The sequence below is a fragment of the Pleurodeles waltl genome, chromosome 3_1, assembly GCF_031143425.1.
Source record: "Pleurodeles waltl isolate 20211129_DDA chromosome 3_1, aPleWal1.hap1.20221129, whole genome shotgun sequence".
Lineage (NCBI taxonomy): Eukaryota > Metazoa > Chordata > Amphibia > Caudata > Salamandridae > Pleurodeles > Pleurodeles waltl.
In genome coordinates this window covers 1,371,035,367-1,371,056,030 of record NC_090440.1, presented here as the reverse complement: position 1 = coordinate 1,371,056,030, position 20,664 = coordinate 1,371,035,367, and the positions used below count along the sequence as shown (strand labels likewise).

General features: G+C 41.5%; 1 protein-coding gene across 1 annotated transcript in view; it reads right to left on the bottom strand.

Annotated features, from left to right (window-relative positions):
• POU2F3 (POU class 2 homeobox 3) overlaps window positions 1-20,664 on the bottom strand; it is a 113,705-nt gene that overhangs the window by 37,781 nt on the left and 55,260 nt on the right. The window contains exon 3 of the mRNA XM_069224870.1: window positions 7,894-7,928. Within this exon, the coding sequence (XP_069080971.1) occupies window positions 7,894-7,928 (35 nt within the window). The remainder of the gene's footprint in view (window positions 1-7,893; window positions 7,929-20,664) is intronic.

Sequence of the window (20,664 nt, the reverse complement as noted above, 5' to 3'; positions counted from 1 at the left end):
GACCATTTATGGTGTGTCACTTACTACGCTACACCAAACCTGGGGCGCTTTGTCTAGGGGCAGTACCATGCATCTTATGATCTCTGTCGAGAATACTCTCAAATATCTAGACTAGATTTAGTTACTGTAGAGCAGGTTATCTTTGTCGGAAGGGGCCCTGTAGGTAAGGCTAGAGGTATGTGTGTTGTACGGTATTAGGACTTTACTCCTTTGTGCAAACGTATTTTGCAGGAAGTGGGGCGAGTTGGAAAAGTGCATATGCAAGGTGAAAAGTCCTTTGAGAATACTACAAACATGCACAACCTATGATGTTTGTGGCTCAGCGCCCTCTATGGTAGTGACTAATTCCAGAATATGACCCTACACCATCCCAAAAACAGTTAATTGATTATTTTAGGCCTGATTTAGATATTGGCGGATGAGTTACTCTGTCACAATGGTGATGGATATCCTGCCCGCCAATATCTAAATCCCATTATCTCCAATGGCCGACGGGACATGTCACCATTGTGACGGAGTAACTCTTCTACCAACATCTAAATCAGGCCCTTAGTTTGTAAATTAAAAGTTCATAAGATGCTGTAGACACTAAGCCAAACTCTTTAGGACCAAAAATCGCCACTCCGGTTTTCTGCCCTCCAGCCCTATTATGAGTTTTCTGCTGGGCCAGCTGAACACTCACCACAACATTAGTAATCAAATGTTGCGGTACATTGGCTGCAACAGCACCCGTCGTGCCTTTCACTGCCTGTAATTCATCTAAGTCTAGTCTCCTGCACAGGTAAACTGGGCTTAGACGGTGTTCTTTACTTGACTGGAGTTTGGTGTAGTTCATGCAAGATACAGAAATAGTGATTTTAGTCTTTTTTCTCTTAGATCTTTATCATGGTGGAACATAAGTTATGCCCTCTCTTCCTTTTAATAGGTCAGGCCCAGTTCCTCTCGTCAAAACACAAATAATGTTGTTTTCTTAGGCTTAATGAAGCACATCTCAATTGTGCACTTATCTAGACCAGAAACAACCTCTTTGTATCCGGCCCATGCATTGAGATATACTTTAATGGGGGAAGCTTTCAATGTCCAAAATTTGTGGCCTAGGGATCGCTTGAGGCGTTGGATCAGTTAGGTATAGCTCCACCCCTCGGAAGATAGAAGACTGGATTACTTTCTATGTTTGGGAAACTCTTTAGTTTATTATCTGTGATCATGTCTCTCTCATCATTTACACCCAAGTATGGCCATTATTACCAATGAAATGCATTTTCTGCTATTTTAAGGCTGATGCTGTACCACAGTGGGGCATAAGGTTGCACACGACTATGAACATCTGTTTGTCTTTGACTCAATCTCCAGTTGTATAACGGTTAAGTTAGCAGTGGGTTACAAATTGTTGAAGTTACTTTGTTTGCCATGTACACCTGGCCTTCTACTGGAAGACAAGCGTTGCTCTCTGTTAGTAGAAAACCTTCTTAACACATCCAAAGTGGTTTGTGATCAGCTGCCCTGTAAGTGATGCAAGTCAAATGATATTTGTGCAGCATGTAACAGAGCTTCATGTTAAGCAGGGGTAAACTACATGGAGTAGTCAAGGCATGTAGTTTCATTGTTTTCAGGCTCAGTTTCAGATTGGCCTAAATTAACAATTGTAGTGTGCTATTTATTCTTAAAAGGAGACACTTTAGTATTATAAGTGATATCATTATGGGGATATAGTAAAACCAGTTATCATTTTTAGGACTGACATTAGTCAATACCTTTTAACTTTTAATAATATGTAGTATTTAATATGCTAACACATAGGGCTTTCAGCCATCCCTCTTCAGCCACTGGTCTGTTCCTGTGTCTTTCATCTGTTTCTCTGCTAAGTACAGCCTTGTCACCCTTGGGCTAACAATGAGTGACAGCACTCTTCACTTTCACAAGGAACACATCTGCATACGAAGTAGTTCCCTTCCTTGCCAAAGACCACTGTGGCGATTTGTGCCTTTAGGAGACCAATACATTTGTTTGCTTTTAAGCAATGTTTTTAATATATTAGTTAGGGGCTGATCTCTTCCCCATCAATAAAGTTATCCAAAAACCACAACTGCACAATACTTTAACTAACAAAGTAAAAGGCTGCTTAAAGTCCATGCCAGACCTAGTGCTTTGCCAGTGTTTGTTACAATGTGCACGCATGCACACAAGAACAGTTGTGGTTTGGGCCAGAGAGCAAAGTCTGCCTGCATGCTTGCTTTGAGAGGCAAGAGGTTATCTTAAACCATGTTGTGTAGAACTTTGCGGACTAGGACTCCAAGGTATTCTAGCTTCTTCGGCACCCAGGTAAATGAAAGATCTGTCAGTGAGGCACTGTAGAGCCTCTTGTCATTGGTAGTTCCTCACGTTTGTTCTAAGATTATACTGTAACCCAAAAGAAGTGTTAAAAGTCAAATGAGTTGTAACAAAGCTGAAATTGAGCTATCTTGATGAGATATTGTTAGGAGAATGTTGTTGGTTATAACATGATCTTTACTTCAGCAACTGATGTGTTTATGGCTTTGATGTCTTGGGTGTGTCCAATAGCTGCTTTCAGGGACTCCAAGGCCAGCATACACAGAAGTAACGAAAGTGGGCAACATTGGTGCGTGCCTTTCTTGATCAAAAATGGATCTGAAAGGAAGCCTCCTCAATTTGCTGAGAGAGATTCACAATTCTACCCCACTTAGGAAATGAAGCTGAAAATAGTCCTGCTATAAGGTCTCCCAGTTCCATCCTATCAAACACTTTCTCAGCATCCAGACAGTATTAGTTTTCAGCCATTATCATTCTGTTCTTGCCAGAGACATAGGCCACTTGCAAAGGGTGCATAAATGTCAGTATCATTGCTTTGAGTCTGTCTGCTACATTTGCCAGAAACATCGTGCCCACGCTGATAAGTTATAATGTTTGTTAGCTTGAGCATAAATGTGGGTATTTGCCTGGTTTCACTGTAGGGAAATTGTTGCTTCATTAAATTCCAGTAGTAAGTGGCCAGTCAATTCAGCATGTTTGCAAACCTTAAGAGCCAGAGAAATTGATTCTGGAATAATGCTGCCTTCTAAACACTCACAGTCTCCTGGTAATTTCTTCCTTTCCAATGTATCAGAGAGAGAACAATTGTACAGCTTTTTGGAGAAGAAAGCAAAAACATTAATTGAATCGAGTGGATGTATTAACAGCTTGACTTTGTCGGATCTGATCCCCAGGATCGCTGACATATATTCTCACTTTTAGAATTGTTGTGCCTTTTGTCAAAGGTCATATTTGCAACTTCAGAGTCAAAATAAAGCATATTTAGCTCTGGAGATCTACAACAGATTGAGATCATATTTAGCAGTTTCTAGAATTCTCATAATAGCTGAATAGGGTTGCTCGTGTACAGCACTGTGAGCTTCTTTATTTCAACTTCCAGGATTAGTCATGGCTTCTTGGCTGTCTTCCTTCAGTCTGCTGATTCTTTCATCATTGTACCATGAAGATAATTTTTCTCAGTTTCCCATAATGTTCAATCGGAGGCCACAGACCAAGTATTTTCATCTATATAGGTGCTGATCTGAGAACTAAGTATTCATTTTTCTTCCAGGCATTTATATAACCCTGCATTAATTTACCACCTTTTAGATGGAGGAGTCATCCAGACTCTAATTGCAATTAGACGGAAGAAGAGTCTGACAAACCTTGCTCAAATATCTTACAAAGTGTTGCTGATCTCAATGGCAGAAAGAAGTCAATCTTTGTGTATGTACCATGGACACAGGAAACAAAGCTGTATTATCTCGCTCTACGATTAATCGGTCTCCAGAGGTCAACTAGGGTGGTCCAGTTTCAGGTCTCTGTCTCTGTCACTTGTTGTGTCCGGCCTGCCTGATCAGTCAAATAATGGTTTAGTGGATATGCTCTAGTCACCTACCTTTATTGTTTATCAAAGTTGTGTAAGTATCCTAGATAGGTCTGCAAAATAGGCTGCATATATTGAACAGGCAATCAACGTGGATCCCTGAGTGGAGAATGAGGTGAAGACGTTTCTTCTTGCTGGGTCAACCTATGTCTTCAGAAAATTGATGGCTAATATTTTTTTTCAACAGTATGGCCACACCTTCTCTACTGTGACACAATGATAGAGAGGCATGACTTAAGGAGTCATTATTGGTGTTTTTTGCAGCGAAAACGGTTCCTATCCACTCCTTTCTCAGTGTGCTGAATTTCAATGGAGAGAGATGGGTTTCCAGTTTAAGTGCAAAGTGTGTTGACTTGGGTGACAGACAGGATGAAAATTCTCTTTCTGTTAAGGGAGTGTGCAAATCTACTAGAGTTAATCAACAAGATGTTTTTATGGGTGTTAAACCTAGAATCTGGCCAGCTCAAGGTTCCAAGGATACTTTGTAAGTGAAAATCTGAAAATATATCTAATAAGAAAATATTGGTATATCTTGTCTTAGCATGATTGCTAGATATGGAAAGAAGTGGTAAGTATAAGGATGTGGCCAGTTCTCAGTCAAGCGGGTAACAAGAGATTTTTAATTGTTGTAATGGATGAGATAATTCATCTCGAATTAGGAGAGCGAAAATGTTTATTCTGTTATGTTTCACCTGCAGTGTTTTCAAGAGGGATATCGATGTGTCTTTGGTTCTAGTAGAGAAGGCTTTCTTCTCCTTTTCATTTTCAGCCCATTTCCTCAGTGCATGAACTTTCTGGGGGTGTCCAACTGCAGAAGTATCTCTCATTTACTTCAGTAGGGAATCCTGCTTGTATGAAAAAAATTAACTCTTATGTCCAAGGTGAAAGAATTATTTTGACTTGACATTCAAGGAGAGAAACATTGTGCCAATTTCTTAAAATCCACCACAGATGTCCCATTTGTGAAACTGTGATCTCAGAGCTCAGAATTGAGTTTATTGTATTGCATGTTAGTATCATGTGAAGTATCATGTGAAGTAAGGCGATATGGTAATCCACACTCCATACTGGAGAAGATGTTACTTTGCTGATTGAATCACCTGTCAAATGGGTGGTATTTGTCTTGATGTGTGGTCATCTTCTATGGGCCATCTCGAAATAAGGGGAGAACAAAGTCCTCAAACGTTCTGGTACATTGAATTAGGAAATGCTGTATATGTTCTCCTTCCAATACCTCTGGAATACCATAGAACCATAAAATATACTTTCTGCTCCTAACTTCCGGGTACATTTTGCAGTATAGGTTCCACATTTATTGTCCCGCAGTCTGGTATTCAAAGCAACGATCTTCTGTGACTTGTAGAAGTTTTTCTGTGGCTTCCAGGCATGCACTGAAAGGGGAAATGTAGCAGGAAGCAATTTAATCTTTTGGCTATTTCAGTTGTGTCTTCTTTGACTGTAAACTCATTCATAAAGGAATCCAGTGAAACTGTAGCCACAATTTTATTCCCTGGTGGATTTGGCCAATTTACAGGATTTTTGTGCTTTAAACAATTACCAAGTATTGAACTTATTTTCCCATTATGATTTTGGTTATTCTAACAACAGCCTCTTTGCTAGGAAACGTTTTGCACATACAATGTTTATTTGCTAATTTTAGCTCCAGCAAAATAAAAAAATAAAAAAATACTAAGTATTCCTCCCTAGGTTTGTTAGAAAAGTAGTCCAGAAATTGTTAATTTACCTGGTCGATCTCTTTCAACAAAATTTTCGGGTATTTTTCATCTCATGTTAAAAGATAATGCAAACTTGAAGGACTTTCACAAAAATTCAGAAAGTGTGTGGAAAAGTAGCTGTGCTACTTCAAATATAACTACAGATCACACAGTTATGCCTCTATAATGTGTAACAAACCTGTCAAACAAGCATTCACCCGACCCCTCAAAACCACTGGTATCTTATTTTAAACAGTCAGACTGCAAAACACATGGCATGAGTCAGACGTTAAAAACCTGCATGACAACCTGTCTGAAGTTTCCTTTAGAGCCGGTGGACATGCAAATGTTCCATGAGTGAGCAGGACCATCTGCTCTTGGGTCCACAAAGTAAGACGAGCAGGACAGGATTGGCTCTGCCTCCCAGGCAATGAACTACAAGTCTACACCCACCAGTGCCATTGAGGCACCAACATGAAACAACTAGGGGAAGATGACTTCTTTCTCCAAAACGATGGCCTATGAACCTTCGTCCAGCAAAACCGCTCTAATAGAAGGATAGAATTGTGTTTGGGGATATGACCAGCCCTCCCCTCCAAGAAAATGACCAGTGGTGCAGAGCCCCTGGGACAGAAATTAGCATTCCAAACAGTGACTCACAACAATGCCACTCTAGTTAGCTAGGGACAACTAGGGATTTGGGGTCTCAGACCCACATGCCTGCCATTCTAGGGTCTGGCAGAAATCGAAAAGTAAAGCAGGGGACAAGTGAGTGACACCAATCCCCTCAAAGGAATGAATTCAGCAGAACCACAAGATATATCAGAGCAAAATACAGGTAAAATATACACACAGACCTCCACGCGGCGAAGCCATTCAAAACAACAAGATATTTTGAGGGAAGAATCATCCAGAGGGACATAGAGGTTAAAAGAGTGAAAGGCGGAATGAGAAATAGATGGGCTATAACAAGTGATCTAGAATCTGTAGAGGGTGTAAAAGATTATCCATAGGGTCATAACTGGAGCGCAAACATTGTGAGGTGATACTGAAGGTACTACATGTTCTGGGGATTCAGCATGTCCTATCTCATTTGGGGGAGGAAGGCTGTGGCAGGTTAGCACCTGAGGTCTGAAGTTGTGAAAATCTTATCTAGGGGGCCAGTAGGCACCTTACCCTTTGGTGGCTGTCTGTTCAGTCTGACTTTAAGGATTCGGAGGGGGGGTATGAGCACGATGTCTGAAGACTGAAGCAGGCACAACTGTACCTAGGGTTTATGTGCCTCTGGGCACTAAAACATCGGGTGACAGTGGCTCCAAGCTGATGTTGGGAGCCATTGGTTAAAACTGACCTGGAGGGAGAGGGCAAGCATATTACTTTAGAGGTTTGATAGACATAATCTTAGCTAGGAAGGGACAGGGAGGGAGAGGTCCATGGAAACAATCTAATCCAGGACTCTCAGAGCATATATTTATTTGGGGTTTTGGAGCGTATACCGACAAGGAGTGAAGATGCATTTTCTGTGAATCTTGGTGTATCCTGGTATAATCCCCTCAAGGCTCGATTTCAGTGGTAGGCAAAAAAGTTTTCCATTCTCTCGGGGGGAGCCAAGTCAGGTATTTGAATAACCTCATTATAGTGAATTCTGGTTTAATCTTAGTTTGTCTGAATTTACCAAGATTCTGTCTCAGATGGGGACAAGCATAAAGCAATCTAAATCAAGTGGTGCAGGAGTACTCTGCATTTGGATACCATCGTTTGAGTCAGGTAAACCCAGACAAATAGTACAATAAAATATACAAAGTCACTCACGAACCCAGTAAATAAAAACCTCTAACCCGGAGACCCAGCTTCATAAGGTGATCTGGAAACTCACAGCATAATGCAGCCTCATGAGGAAACTGAGTAAACTTACCTTGGGACTCCAGCCATGTAATCTTACACAGAGCTCCAAATACCCTGGCAACCGAACATGTAGACCCAGCTTCATAAACTGATCTGGAGACCTAGTTAAAGAGTTTAACTTAACTCAGGGACCTAGTGCATGAACTAACCTGGAGAATCGACAGTGCCACCTGACCTGGAGACCTAGCTGCCTTATGTAACTTAGGCAACCTGAAGCCTACTATAGCATGGGACCCCAGCTGAATACTGTCCCCCTGAAAACCAGATGCAGAAACTAACCTGGAGACCTAGTTGTAGAATCTAACTCGGGTTCTGATGAGCTCACAATCTCTCCTGGTTATACACGCAAAAACTCACCTGCCTGCTGAAGTCCAGTCCGTTTCTGTCACTACCTGGTTGAAGAGATAAAATAAAATCAGCATATTTTATAGAAAGTGTCATGCAATTGTTTCTTTCTTACAGCCCCGCAAAGTTGTTTAGGACAGGGCTATACTCTAGACACACCGGCCTCTAGCCCAGAAGGATCAGGTTCCCACAGTGGCGTGTTTTGTTTCAACTTGTTCAACAATATTGACTTGAAAAAACGAATTGTGCTGTGCTGTACGTCGCACTGCGTTCTCTTTATCAGGACTGCAAGAGTATCTTATTTGCATTTTGAAGAGACTTCGATGCCTCCTCCTAGCACTCTGCAAACCGCACGCTCTGTAGGTTCAGACCGTAGAATGGAAATATCCTCAGTAGAATATGCAAAGCCCCCTCCATGCAAATCTGTCCAAACCCTGCTCCCGTAGCGAGAGTTAAACACATCAGCCAGAACGGAACATCTACGAGACTGCCATTTTATAGTTACTGATCTATCCAAGCAGGTCTAGGGCAGGGACACAAAGGTCAACAAAAGGGCATACTTCATCAACATAGCTGCATCTGTGGAGTACCTGAAACAATTACATTTAAGATATATTTGCATACATTTAATCTAAAGGGAGCTAATTTGTTTAGTTTTACCCTAGAACAAGCATGCCAATTCGTCTAGCTAATGAATGCACTGTCTAGCAAGACTTAAAGAACTATATACAGCCCTCCTATCTGTGCTTCTGCTAGAGAAAAACACCATAAATTATCTAGTTAACTAAAACACTTTAATATCATTACCTCATGTGTGTGCCCTTGATAGTTCAACTTCAGGCTGCTGGATACACAAAATGATCAAAGGTGTTTTTTTTTGGGGGGGGGGGGCACTTTTTTGTGGAAGCACACAATTTCTGTCCAATCAAAACGTACTTCTAGCTTCCAACATGTGGGTGGATTCAAAGCCCTTCTCTAGTAATGCTCACACATTTGTCTGGCGACAGCTGTCCTGTGAAGCCAGACCATAACAAGCATTGGCAATGTCAATAGTTCTAGCTTTAAAAGAAATGTGTATGCTACTGTGAAGCATTATAAGCAAATAGCATAGGTATGAATATGTTTTTGTGTGGAAGCAAAGAGCCATAAAATAATGTTGGTGATGGTTAAAAGGTCAGGGACACTTACACTGTCACACTAGACATGAAACTCAATCTAGGTTAATGACTGCCCACCTCCTATCTGTACTGCTGCCAGAGAAAATACCAAAAAATATCTACCTGTCTACACTTTAATAGCATTGCGTCATATGTGTGCCACTGGAAGTTCAACCTCAGGCAGCTGGATTTAAAAAAACAAAATGATCTCAACTATGTTGGTCGGCAAGCACTTTTTTGTGGAAGCACACAACTTCTGCACAATCAAAAGGAGTACTCTAGGCCCAACATGGATGGCCGAACCAAAGCCACTCTGTAGTAACACTCACATAATTTTCTGGTGCCAGCTGGGCTGTCAAGCCAGACCATAAAAAGCATCCAGAGAAGACCTGTAATTAGAGAATACTCAGGACAGGCTTGTGGTGTGGAATGGGAAAATCTCACAATGGGGTGATGACTTTGATGGGCCATGTTACTTAAACAAATCACAGATTGCTGAGGTTGACATCAAGAGATTTAAAATGGGAAACTGTGATTGGGAATTTATTCACGTAATTTTGGATGCAAGCAGTGTTGAAACACATTTGCCACATTTGTGTTTTGTATGTAGCAAGGAAGGGAGAAACTGATATTTACATCAGCGGAACATATGAAACAACTGATATTACAAAATTGCTGTTTACACTATAAGCAATTAATAAAATACTTTGCTTCAACTCTTCACATTCGAATTATGTGCCACTTTGTCGTTATCCTATTACCAGGGGCGGCACCTCTGCTGTAAGTAAGGAGTGTCGTCCCACTGCTAATAAGCCAGCAAAAAAATAAATTGATAATGCAGTATTATAATTTTATTTTTCTGCTGTCTAGGACAGGGCCAACATCCTCTGTGTGAGAAGGGAGGCGTAGTAGTGGTGCACTCTAAGTGTGCATGTCAGTTTGGCCGGTCCTCTGAGGCCGGCATGAGCACTTAGAATACTCAACCCGGCTGTGTTGCACAGCTGGGTGGAGACCAACTGCAGGCTACCACTCCCTCCCGGAGCGGCATTTCAGCCCGCTCCAGGCCAATCCCGGCGCTTCTCTCATGCTGTGTAATGATAGAAACGTCTGGATTGGGTGGGGAGGGTAGCAAAGGAAAGAAAGCACCGAGGCGGGAGCGGCAGAGGCGAGGCGGCTGGTAAGTACATTAAAAAAAATATATATTATTGGGCAGAACTTACTAAAGCACAAAATTATCATGGGTGCAGCAAATGACAAGGAAAGGCTGCTCCTGTGTTGAGGGCTTGCCTTGCGGGAGAGGTGTCACCAAGAAGGGGTAGGGTAAGGTAAAGGTTGTCTGGCCCACTGGTCCTGCAAAGGTTGGCAGGACAAGCAGGTCCTGGCCCCTGGACATGCCTGTCCTGAGGGAAGGGCCTAGTGCAGCATATCGAGGTGCTGCAGTCTAGAGGCTATAGACCCCGCAATACTGCCCTGATGTCCCCTTACGGTCCCAAGAACATTACCCGCCACTGCAACAGCTCACATTCACCTTCGTGTTTTCAGAACAGATTCACAAGCTTTGTTTTACGCATACATAAATAACACAAAATTCTTAGTCGCTTGACTACACAACTATTCCCCATGGGCATCAATTCACCAAAAGGTCAGAGGTTGCGGAAGTGACATCAATACATACGTATCCATACACACACATTTACATGCTGTCTCTCACATAAACACACTCACCCACAAACACGCACACAACATACACTTAAAAGCATTTTTTGTTTAGCTCAGCTGACAGGGAAAGTCGTATTCCAGCTATTTGTCCTTATTTTTTAAATACACTAATATTGAATAATGTAACATTTGTAACAAAACAAAATGACAGAAAACAAGGAACGTGGAACCCCAACCGACGTCTCTAAGGACGAGCTGGCCCTGTGTTTCTGGCACTGATGTTGCCACCTTTGATGCCAGGGATTGCAAAGGCAATGCCAAGGGTCGCGAAGGGCAATCCAGGAGTCACACCTGCGACCCCTGGCTATCCTTAAATGACGTCCATGCTATGCACACCCCTACTTTTCTCTAAAGTCACTCTTGTACACTCTTGCTCAGAATAAAGGGTTTACAATCTAATTACACCATTTCCCGATTTTAGAATGGATCTTCCTTTGTAGTTGTGCAATTGCTTGTAAAACACATCAGAATATTTATAACCGGCCTGTTCCTCTTTGGCAACGACAGCACAGACTTCTTCCTATCAGTGGCTCCGAAACCTCTCGCCATCTATGCTGATCACTGCAGGAATCAAAGGCATCGAAAACTAGGCTAGCCGTGACCCAAACAATGCCCGCACAAGTTTGTCCTTCCAGGTTTCCGGCACATTACTGCTGAATTTCTCAGTGAACAGCATATGCACTTTTTGGCTGGTGGATAGAAATTCAGCAAATGAAGAGGGAATTTCCAGCCTAAAGAGGAAGTAATGTTGAATTAAGTAAAAAAAACATAACTGCTTCCATTAGGCCTGGACCTTGTTCCACATTACAATACAAAGGTAAAAGCAACAGAAACCCACAAATGATATAGCCCCCTCCCCCAGAACAAAGAACTACTGGCACCCTTAATTATGGAGGTTAGACACTCTAAAAAGAATACAGCAGAGCACTCATCTCTAAATCTGAAAGTTAAAGACACTTCAAAAGGGGAACTATGGCCACAATCATTAAACGTGGCCTAAAAATAAAACCACAATCCCCACAAAATTACAGCCACCACAAAACAAGCATTTGTCTTTGTTAATGATTTGTTGTCATGATTTTCGCAAAACGTTATTGTTAGGAAAGCTGCTATGCCCTAGTCAATCCACAAAACCCCAGAGTGGCTAAATGCAAAAATAGATTTTGGTCACAAAAAACACATATTGCCATAGTGTTCCCTGGCATGGTAAGGAATTAGATTGTGTGTGAGATGTGCTCCTTGTGAAAGGGCAGAAAGCCATCACTCACAGCACAGATAGCAAATGGCTGAAGTGGGCTGAGTCACTGCCCCTTGCTGGATGCTGTAATTTAGGGAAGAAAAATGAGAACGACACAATAACAGACGAATAAATGAAGCATGCTAGCTGAAGGCCCTCTAAGTATATTACAATATATACTTTTATTAAAATCAAAACGTCTTGACTAATGCCAGATCTAATTTATCCTGCCGATATAAGTCACATTACGAAATTCACCCCCAGACAATGCCACAACCTCAATCAATACCTGTTCCAGGGTATACTCTTCAAGTCTCTTGATGACATAATTGTGGGGCATTAACATTCAACCCCAGAAATAATATTATGGAGGAGACTCCATTACTCCTCAACCGCACTATTAACAACCCTGCAAATTGTTTTGGTCAAGACCATATGTGGCATTATTCATTTCTGATGCAATAGACCCCCCACTACCTGGCAAGTAATAATCCAGAGAGACACATCAGAATTATTATGGTCTGTTTGAGGAGGTGTTTCATGTTGTAGAACATGGTTCAAACAAAGCCTAAATCCTTCTCACTTTGAAAGTAACACATAGCAGACATCGTCAACCAGTGCTTGAAATTGAAAAATAGAAGTGCAGGTACTCTGTATCAGAGTACCTGCTTGATCCTGAGAAGTGCCAGTACTGTCCAATGAAAAATATTATGTTTTCCTTGAGAAGTGCAGGTACTCTAGCAAGACACCATCCCTTTGATTGCAGCAAATGATAATGGGGTACAATTTGCGACCAGCCTCATTAATATTCATGATGTAGGTTGAACTGCAACCCACAATTCAATATTTTGGGAACCTGCCTATTAGTACATAGGTCAATTTGCAAAATACTGCACTCATCGCTAAAATACTGGTCATAAATTGAGACCAGTATTTTGCAACCAGTGTTTAGTTCAACTGTCCCCTAGTTTAGCATTGATATGTTTTATATAGAGAAACAAAACATATGTTTAAGTACCTTTTTATGAGCATCTTCCATTTTAAACAAATCTAAGCAGCAGAATCTTTAAAGTTTTAAAAACACACTGAAACATCTATTTAATCATATATTTATTTACAATGCACTAGTAAATTTATCTAAAATATGCTACTGATGGCTAAATTTGTAGATCTTACATCAAGTCTGAGAAACATAGGATTCAGAAGTGTGTGGTCCTGTTTCTACATGTGTGCAGTTTCTGTTTGGACACTGTACATAGTAAAGTATGTTATGTACGACAGTGAAATAAGTGTATGACTTAATGGTGACTATGTAACTCTTCATCTGACAATTAGGTTTACGTGCCCGGGCTATCTATCATAAGTGCAGTGCGTTGTCATTAACTGATTAGCTTAATCTTGAGGTGGTATCTAATGTGTTAAGGAGTTCCAATGGACTGTGTTAGGGAACTCCGAGTTTGTTTTCCATATTTTTTATAAAAAAATGTATTGATATTTGCATTATTACTGAAACAAAATAAAACAATAAACACCCAGCAGGCAATACAAATTAAACTTCAGTAGTTAAGCCATTGATAGAGATGAGTCGAGGTGCATGTTAGAAAAATAAAGATTGATGAGCAGTTAAGTATTCAGACACTGTAATGTCTAAAGAGGGCCTGTCCCTAGAGATCTAGACTGTAAGAAATTGAGTTATTAGTTGAAGGGGTAGGTACCTAAGTCAGGTACAACCCCAAACCTTGGTAGGGTGAATCACTAAAGTCACTAAAGTAACCTGAGATCAACCTCGCTGGTAACAACGCCACAGATCGGACAGGCTTATTTTAAGGGCAATGTGTCATATATTTATGGAGTAATAGAAAAGTAATAAAGTTGAAATGCAAAGCAATAAAAATCTCAAAACAAATTAGAGAAATAGAGTACTATCTAATAAACAAAATGACATCAAAATGTCATGAATCCAATAGGAGGAACTGGAGATATAGATTTTTAAAGTGTTAAGTGGAAATAAAACTTGAAGCACACACTGCCAATGATAATCAGTGGTCACAGTAGACCAAAACCTAAGTGCAATTTGATGCTGACCGCTATGGAACAACGGTCAGATATATTAACTAGGTACTATGTGGTCAAAGATTTTACCTTCTGACTTTAGTCCTAAGTCCCCTTCCAAAAGAGGAGTACACATCTAAAGTCCCCAGGACCTCATGAGAGGCCCTTAAAGACTCACACAATATTAGAGAGAAGCTTGACAGTAGGGTCTAGTCCATGTCTAGTTGGCACTACTTAGACAATTTCAAGAAAAGGTGTCTTGTAGTTTGTTGTGATCCTGTAGGTTAAACATGAGGTCACACATATGACCCTTGGCATCCACTTCTTTGTCCTTGGCACAAGAGAGCAGGTCCAGTCCTGCATGGCTCTTTCAGGTAGCAAACAACATGTTTAGCCCTCTTCTGATGTCCCTCAGATCCTGGGATGTACAAAAGATGATGCAAGGAAATGCCACACTTTGGGCATTTTCAAAATGATCACAGTCTTCGGCCACACTGAACATGAGCTCTCAAGGCTGGGGAGGGGTGTAAGAAGTGTACTATGGTCATCCTAGTGTCCTCCCACATTTCACACTACAATCCTGTGTGAAGCAGGTCCTATCCTGTACTCACTACAATCTCAGAGACAGATGTCTGGTACAGCAAACCTGAGTTTTCAGCAACCAGACAGGCGATACACAAATTTGTCTTTGCATCCTGCTTCCTTCCTTTGAAGTGTGCCCCAAATAATATATGCAAACCCAACAGACCTATCAAACAGGATTTGACACTGTAATGTCTCAACAGGGCCCACTGGGACTGGGGTGTGTTTGGCTGGGGGGTGGGGAAACAAAAGAAGGGCCTTCCCAAGTGCCGGTAACATTTGCATGTGACAGGAAAAGCCCCAAGTGTTATGTGAAAAACCCCAGCAGACTTGTGATCAGGTTGTGAAGCAGAATGTGATACTTTAATGCCAAAAAGGATACTCACAGATTTACCCTCCATATTTGGTTGGGTTCAAATGAGTCATGTTTGCCCCTTCATGTCTGCCTATTGTTTACACCTAGGAGCACATTCACTCCCCATCCCTGTATATTCAAATGCGTATTAGCAGCTGTCAGAAGTTGGGGGGGCAAAACGCAGATTTAGCAACTAGTGACTTCAGGCACAGCAAAGTTAACTTTCAAAATGTCTCTTTTTCCAAAATATGTATTACAAATACAATTTTAGTGAATTGGGCTTGTAATAAATATTTTTTAAAAAGCTAATATTAAATGTGTAACCGTTTCCTAGACAGAAACAACAGCCATTAAACGTATTATTGTTCCCCGTTTCCTTCATATAGATCAGCCACCCCTGCTCAGTTAAACTAGCTTTTTAGACCTTTTCACAGTAAAGTCATGTTTAATATTAATCTTTTACATGTACCACATTTAAGTACCATGCACCCTGCTTTATGAGCAACCAGGCCTACTTAGGGGCCTTCTTAATATAGGAAGGTTTAGGCCTGTTGAAAGGGGGTTATTTTGACAGGAAGAATGTACAGTTTAAAACTGCGCAGCCAGCCTACAATGGTAGGCCTGAGGCATGCTTAACACTGCCACTGACTGCCACTGCAGTGGATGGCCTAATGAATGCTGCACTTCACTGGTAGCACTTAATTTACAAGCCCTGGGTACTCTTGGTACCATGTGCTAGGGACGTTTAGACACATTAAATAAACCAATCACTATGCAAATTTTGCCATGTTGAAAGGAGGAGCACAAGCACCTTACCCATGGTTAGCAGAGGTAAAGTGCACAGAGATCTATAGCCGGCAAAAACAGGGTTCAGCTAAAAGGCAAACAATCTAGGGTGACCCTGCAGAAAGGACAACTTTGCAACATAGGCCAAATAAAAACTTTCTTTCCACGAGTCCTAGATTTTACAATGCTTGCAGAGGTATCATCTGGGCTCATATCTCAGCTGTCGAAGAAGCATGCATTTGTTCATACTTTCTATCGAATCCTTCAGTGATGGTGTTCGTATCACTCCAGTGCTGAGTAATGTCTTGTTAAGCAAGTATCAGGCCTAGAGGCAGCAGGGCCTTTGCAGAGTGGTTCACTTCCATGTCCTTAATTGTGTGTAGAAGAATGAAGTTTGGAGTATAGGAGATTGGTCAACCTAATACCCATGCCGGTGTCTCAAGAACTCCGCCCCAGAAGCTCTGGATCTCTGTGCAATCCCAATTGGTGTGTGTAAAAGTGACTGTTGCGATGTGGCATCTAAAGCACATTGTGGAGGTGTTACATCATATTTTGTAAATCTAGGATCACGTGCAATATGCCCTATGAAGGTTTTCAAACTGGATGAGGCATTGTGTTCAGTAAATGCCCGCCTAACCTGAAGATATTGAGGTGCCTTGTCAATCGGCTAGAGATCAAATGTTAGTTTTGTGGCAGGTGAAAGATCTGTTAGAAGCTTGCCTGTGTAAAGGCACAGTATAGGCAAATGATTTCCCAATTTCCATCCCACTGTGCGATATGCTAGATCTGTGCTGCAGCCAAATAACCGTTCTTTAAGCACCAGGAGGTGGAAGGTTCAGAATTATAAAACTAAGTCTGGCATGTTAAGTCCTCTGTCATATAGATTTATTGCATTGTTCCTGGGAGATTCTTGGTGTCCAACTCCCGCACAAAAGCTCCAGAGCATGGCATTAAAGGTGCAAAAGAAAGCTAAAGGAATATGATCAAAGTAGCTTTGCATCATTATTAACACAAAGTTGGTAGGGAGATCATTTTTTTAATGGGGACACGTCTGGTGACAGGGAGAGTGCATACCAGTGATCCAAGTCTCTTTGCAGTGAATGTATCAGTGGTAACACTTTTTGGGCCAAATATATTGATGCAAACTCGCCGTATAGACTATGTAGCTACTTGAAGACTTTTAGCACATTTCTGAAATTAGCATCCCACGTCTCCCCACACAGTGGGCTGCATACATGAAAGAGGACACAGACTGATTGCTTCCAAGGACCTACATAGCACCAACACGATCGAGGAGCTGCACTAAACGAGAGCTTGCAATAGCAGGTTGTCTAAATTATATAAGTATATCATCTACATCTAGGGAGACAAAGTCCTCTATCGCCCAGTCCCACTCAAAGACAGAGATCTCCTCAACTGTCCTCAAGATCAGAGCCAAGGGCTCTATGACAAGGGCAAAATTCGCATTTAAAGAATATATCTCAAAGCATATTTACACAAGCTATTTTTATGGAATGTGTAGTAATGTGCTGGAGACTATTCAATTATTCTAAAACACTAAAGGGTATTCCCGACCCAGGAGTATCATCGAAGACTGGTGTCTTACGGATTATGCCCTGCTTTCTCGAAACCGAATGCCATGCTTCATCATCGAGTCTTATCCTGGATCTTAAAAACCAGGATGAGCTTGGCCATATTCCAGGGAGCACTTTAGTTATAGAAATAGCGTGTGGTCTTGCAGAAAAATAAAAGTACCTTAAGCAATAAAGGTATACTTTTAATAGTGGTTGTTCAGGTATGACTAAAAACCAATGAGGGGGTAAAATGGGGATATAATAATCCTGTTACCCTGCTAATTTGTCTACATTTTTCAGTCCTCATTCTAATGGCATCTTGGGTCCAGGGCTTTTATCAGGACAACTATAATTCCCCAGAGTCTACGTTATGTCTACCTAGCTATATAGAAGGGACCAACAACATGCAACACATAAACATGCACTTGTAGGGTTTACTTGCCCAATTGTTAAGGAAATAATATCTTGATTCCCTATGTGGGAATCATATAACACAACAGGGAAGGAGGCATTAACCTTAGAATAAGCTCTAATAAAGGACAGCAAAGGCATTGATACCAGGAAGGTAGGATACCAGAACGTGATTAAAAAGAGAGAAGTGCTCTCAAATCTCCACAAAAGAAAACGCACCTGGTGATTAAACAGGCCAACAAAGGCGGCGCAGTTGGAATCCAGTCACAAGAAGATTATCGGGAAGCCAGTGTGGGACCATTAAGAGACTAAAGAAACTACAAAGTGTTATAGATTGATGCAACTAAGGACTTACAAGGAAAATGTGGAACACTCATGGACCAGGCAAAAGACGAAGGGTGGATCATGCAAAGGAGGTTGAGTTTCTGACAAGTGAGAAACTCAGATCCCCCTATGGTATAACTTACCGGAAAATATATAAACCCTTTGGGGCTCCCTAGGGTTGTGTGACATTTCCTCTGTGGACAGTGCTTGGTATACCCTATGCCAAAATGTACAAAAACACTAGATCTCAGACTGAATTTACAACGAGAGCAGAGAAATCGTACAAACTGTAATTCAAACAATGAGATTTGCTTGACTGAATGCTCTTGTAAGTTGTGCTACAGAGGCGCATTGTCGCAATATTTGCTGCCAAAGATCTTCAACCAAACTTACTGCACACTGTGTAGAAAAATGGCACAGTGATACTAATCTCTACTAGACTATAATTGAGAAATTACTTGCAAGCAATAACATGCCACAAACCCTTTGGAGCATGAACAACGGTGGCTTTACAGGCTTGGCACCCACAAATATTGCCTAAATTATGATATTCCCTGGAACCAGCTGAATTATGCATTTTAGGCTTTTATGAGCCCCTCCTTTAATCCCTCAGAAAACAGTAAATCAGTTAACAAATCATCTTGGGGTGACAGGTCAAAAGTGCGATACAACTTATGTCTTATTTCTCCCTTTTCCACAAAATCGAGACATTTCAAATAAAGTAAACTCCACCAAATAGAATGAAAAAGGAAAATAAACTTTTTTCTTAATTACTAAATAGATCTACATGTATGGCGTATTTATTTGTATTCCATGCTCATTATAAATAACTATAAATGAATGCCCGGGCAGTTGACTATTTCTTTCACTTATAAATAGGTCACTGATAATACACAAATCCAAGTAAGTTAATAATTCCGCAAATCCTCCTCAGGTGGTCCACGACTGCTTAGAAAATTAAATAATATTAACAGATTAGATCCCCAGCTTTCAGTAATGACTTACTGGGGGGGTCCCCGGATTCCAATAATCATTCAGTGGGGGTCCCCAGGTTCCAGTAATGATAAAGTGGGGGTCCACCGAAGTCAAAAAGGTTGGGAACCACTGACCTAGGTCACACACGCTGCGATGATCATTGCATGTCACTGCACACGTCCGCACATGCACAGGCAGCAAGGTACGGCTGGCAAGTTCAGTTTATCCCAGCGCTTCTTTGAGAGACGAGACAGGAGCTGGTAGAAGAAGGGGGCTTAAGTAGGTCTGTGGGCAACATTGCATCCTTGACAATTATGTGACTACGGGGACATGCCCCCTCCCAATGTTGAATTATATGGTTCCCAATTAGAGAATCAAGATATTATTTCCTCAACAATTGGGCGAGTGATCCCTATAAGTGCATGCTCATGGGTTGCATGTTGTTTCTCTCTTCTACATAGATAGGCAGACATGAAGTAGACTCCGGGGCATTAAACTTGCCCTAATGAAAGCTCTGGACTACGAAGGCCATTACAATGAGGATCATTATATCCCCATCTTGTCCCCATAATAGTTTTAATCATACCTGAACAACCACTATTAAAAGGGATTGTGTGGTATTCTAAGGATTCTAAGTAGGAATGATTATTAGAATGTGTGAGTCTCCTGCGAGACTACGACAGTTGGAGGGCTGAAGCGGCAGAAGGAGGACGGGGAGAGAATCGTCTGTGGGCTGAGGTGTTTATTACTGCAAGAATCTCATAAATAAACTTCTGTTTTACTGGAAGAGGTTGTGTTCCCTACGGTCCTTCACTGGCGACGAGGATGGGATGGATTCTTGTGGAACCGTAATTGGAAGACACCTCAACCACTCGTTACAGTACAGTGCGACCGCATATGACTTTGGCTCTTAAGTTCCTAGTTACTCTGTAAGCTCCGGCGACATATTTTTTTTAAATATTTTGGTCTTGGTACATCTTCATTCGGCCTGGCCAGCTGTTCCGTAGCAATCGAACAGGCTCGCCCTAGTTCTTACGCGCACTCGCCACACAGCTCGTGCTCCCTGAGGCAGGCACCACCATCCAGCTCGCGCTAATTCCTACGCGCGCCAGCCAGCAAAACTGTCAGGATCGCCGACACAACAGCACCATCCAGCTCGCGCTAATTCCTACGCGTGCCCGCCATCACAACTGTCAGGATCGCGGACACAACAATTAGACGCCCAGAAGGGCACATGCAAACTTACGCATACAAGCACGGGTCTCACACCTTTTGAGTTGTTTAGGCGTAGAAAACCTAACACACAAATGTGTCCGTCTTGGGTAAATGACAAGGTGGGGTTAGAACCTGACGTTGGGCATAGAGTAGGACATACGATGGACAGGGAAATTAGAAAAGCTTTGAAAAGAAAGGCCAACTTTGATAGACGGAAAGCAGTGAAGAAAATTGTAATTTCAGTGGGTGATGTCATCAAAGTGAGAAATCCTCGAGTTGGGTTATCTAATACTCATTCTAAATTCTCCTCTCCCATCAAAGTGATAAAAGTCATGAAAAATTATGTGAAGACAGAAGATCATAGGATATGGAACATTGGGAGAGTGGTGAAAGTTA